This window comes from Corapipo altera, unplaced genomic scaffold (genome assembly GCF_003945725.1).
Source record: "Corapipo altera isolate COAL_440 unplaced genomic scaffold, ASM394572v1 61134, whole genome shotgun sequence".
Classification (NCBI taxonomy): domain Eukaryota; kingdom Metazoa; phylum Chordata; class Aves; order Passeriformes; family Pipridae; genus Corapipo; species Corapipo altera.
Window position 1 is genome coordinate 1 of NW_020886018.1, and position 3,226 is coordinate 3,226.

Genomic DNA, 3,226 nt, shown 5'->3' on the forward strand with positions numbered 1-3,226 from the left:
CCCCCCGGTACCTGTCACAGGGGTCCGACAGGTCCCCGAACTCGTGGACGTGGAGCCCGTGGGGGCCCGGGGGGAGCCCCGACACGGCCCCGTCCACGAGGCAGCGCCCAGGGGAGACCTGCAGGAATCGAACCAGCCCCCGGACCCCCCCGGGACCCCCCAGGGCCGCCACGGCTGCACCCCCGGGGGGCGCTGGGGAGGGGCAGGTCAGGGCAGGGAGCCCCAAAAACACCCCAGGGACCCCAGGACAGCCCCCAGGGCCTCCCACAAGGACCCCAAAACCACCCCCAACACCCCCCCCCAACACCCCAAAACCTCCCACAAGGACCCCAAAACCACCCCCACACCCCCCCAGGACCCCAAAACCTCCTCCAAAACTCCCCCTGTGACCCCTCTAAACCCCCCTATGACCCCCCAGACCCCTCTGTGACCCCCCTGAACCCCCCTATGACCCCCCAAACTGCTCAGTGACCCATCCCAAACCCCCCCTGTGACCCCTCCAGGACCCCCCCTCACCATCAGGGGAGCCCCCCATGCCCTTGAGCACGGCCCTGCGCCCCCAAACTCCCCTGTGACCCCCCCTCACCGTCAGGGGAGCCCCCCATGCCCTTGAGCACAGCCCTGCACCCCGAGTTCTCCAGCAGCTCCTGCACCCGCTCGGCCCCCAGGGAGGTCTCCACCAGCACGGTCTGGGCCTGGGGGAGCAGCTCCAGCAGCTTCACCCCTGGGGGAGCACAAAAAGGGGTGTTGGGGGGTCCCCAAAACCCCGGAGGGGGTCCCCAAACCCTGGAGGGGGTCCCCAAACCCTGGGAGAGCAGCTCCAGTGGATTCACCCCTGGGGGGGCACAAGGGGGGTCAGGGGGTCCTCAAACCCGAGGGGGTCTCTAATCCCTGGGGGGTGTCCCCAGATCCAGGGGGGGATCCCCAATTCCTGGGGGGCCCCTAAATTCCTGGGGGGGTCTCACCTGAGGTCCCCTCCAGCGCTGCCCTCACGGCGTCGGCGCAGCCCCGGCAGCTCATCTGCACTGCAAACTCCAGCTGGGGGGGGGGAAAAGGGGGGTCAGCACCCAAAAACGGGGGTCAGCACCCAAAAAATGGGGGTCAGCACCCGAAAAGGGGGGGAAAGGGGGGCTCAGCACCCCGGAAACGGGAGGAGGGGGGTGTGAACCCCCCAAACTTCCCTGTAAGGGGTCTCACACCCCCCCAGAACTCCCACGTAAAGGCCTCTGCCCTCCCCAAATCCTGGTTCCCCGAAGCCCTGCACCCCCAGAACTGCCCCGCAAGGGTCTCTGTGCCCCCCAGATCTCCCACATCATGGACTCAGAACCCCAAATCCCGGTTCCTCAGGGCCCTGCACCCCCAGAACTGCCCCTCAAGGGTCTCTGCGCCCCCAAATCTCCCACGTCGCGGACCCGGAACCCCAATTCCCGGTTCCCCGGGAAGCGCCGCACCCCCGAACGCGCCGCTCCCGGCTCCCCGCACCCCCGGCCCCTCTCCCCGCACCCCCGGCCCCGCCGTGCCCCCCTCCCCGAGCCCCCCGTGCCCCCCCCGGGGGTCCCGACCCTGCAGCTGCTCCCGGGCCCCTCCGGCTCCGCCATGGCCGCGGACTCTGCCCCCGGAACCTCCCGCGGGCGCCGCCGGGGGGGGTCGGACCGTTATCGCGGCCGCACCGGCGGGGGGGGAAGGATTTGCCTGGAGCGCCACTTCCGGCGTCCTGTCGCCATGGCAACGGCGCGGGGCCTAAAGAGGCCCGAGAGGTTTTGGGGACCCCGGGGAGGTTTCGGGGAGCCCGAGGGGAGCTTGGGGGGCCCGGGAGGAGGAGCTGAGAGGCTCAGGGGAGTTTGGGAGGCCCGGGGAGGATTGCGGGGCCCGGGTGGGTTGGGGGGCGCAAGGAAGAGGTTTGGGGGGACTCGGGGGAGGTTTGGGGGGGTCCGAAGGGGTTTGTGGGAGCTGAGGGGGCAAAGGGGGACTCCCGTGGGGTGCGGTGGAGTTTTGGGGGTCCCCAGGGGTGTTTGGGGGCCCCGGGGGGCACACTGGGTTTCCCCACGGGGGTGTGGGGAGGGCTGCAGGTGTCAGGGGGTTCATCCCGCCCACAGGGACCCCCAAATCCCCCCGGTGAGGGGGTTGGGGGCCTCCACCGCCAGCACAGGAACCCCAAAATGACTGACAGCCCCCTCCGGAGCCCCCCCTCAACAAAACCCAAAGGGACCCCAAAACCCCCCAGAATCACTGCCCCGGGACCCCCAAAACGCCCCAAGGCAATAAATGGTTGAAAAAACCACTTTATTCACCCAAAAACGAGCACAGACACATTGGGGAAGGGGGGCAGGGGAAGGGGCAGCACCAAAATCGGGACCATGGGGGGGGACACAGCAGGGACCCCCCCCCCAGGAGGCTCAGGACCCCTCCCAATAAAGGTCAAGACCCCCCCCAAAAGGCTTAGAGACCCCCAGATTGGGGATAAGACCCCCTAATTTGGGATTAGAGCCCCTCAGATTGGGAATCAGACCCCACCCCCCAAAGGGACTCTCAGAGCTCCCCCAAAACCAGGGCTCAGGAGCCCCCCAAAGGGCTCAGAACCCCCCCAGACTCTCAGTTCCCCCCCAAACCAGGGCTCAGGACCCTCAGAGCCCCCCAAATCAGCCCCCCCCCGGGCCCCCCTCAGCCCATTCCCTCCCGGACCCTCTGCACCAGCCGGGCCCTCACGGCCCGACCCTCGCGGGCCCCCGGGCCGGGGGGGGGGGGGGGTGGGGGGGGGGGTCCGGGGGCCCCCGGGGGGGGGGCGGGGGGAGCCCCTCGGGGGGCTCGAGGGGGAGGCGGCGGCGCAGGGCGATGTTGTGCAGGATGCAGCAGGCCAGGAAGATCTGGCACACCTTGGGGGGGCTGTACTGCAGCCCCCCGCCCGCCAGGCAGCGGAAGCGGCGCCGCAGCAGCGCCAGGGTGCGGCGCAGGGGGCCGAGGGTCCGGGCGTGCAGCGCGTTGTAGCGCAGCTCGGCCGCCCCCCGCGCGCCCTGGATCGGCGTCAGCAGCCACGGCTTCAGGGGGTAGCTGCCGTCACCTGGGGGGGGGGCACGGCGGGGTCAGGGGACCCCCGGAGCAACGGGGGCACCCCCAGGCCCACGCAGGGTCACCCTGAGACCCCCCCAGACCACCAGGTTAACCCTGAGACACCCAGCTTACCCCTGAGACCCCCCAGGTTAACCCTGAGACCCCCAAGGCCACCCCC

At 70.3% G+C, this 3,226-nt stretch overlaps 2 protein-coding genes across 2 annotated transcripts in view; both read right to left on the minus strand.

The window, feature by feature from the left end:
• Positions 1 to 3: 3 nt before the first annotated feature.
• On the minus strand, positions 4 to 1,634 carry LOC113940954 (copper chaperone for superoxide dismutase-like; the record flags this gene model as incomplete). The annotated part of the gene is made up of 4 exons (XM_027632106.1): positions 1,563 to 1,634; positions 966 to 1,038; positions 587 to 724; positions 4 to 192 (listed from the first exon to the last, which is right to left on the minus strand). Coding segments are annotated over exons 1-4 (436 nt in total), but the record flags the coding sequence as incomplete, so codon positions are not given.
• A 630-nt stretch (positions 1,635 to 2,264) lies between these two features.
• Positions 2,265 to 3,226, minus strand: part of LOC113940953 (putative nuclease HARBI1) — a 2,547-nt gene continuing 1,585 nt past the window's right edge. Inside the window, exon 3 of the mRNA XM_027632105.1 lies at positions 2,265 to 3,058. Coding sequence (XP_027487906.1) covers positions 2,703 to 3,058 — 356 coding nt within the window. The 3' untranslated portion in view covers positions 2,265 to 2,702. The remainder of the gene's footprint in view (positions 3,059 to 3,226) is intronic.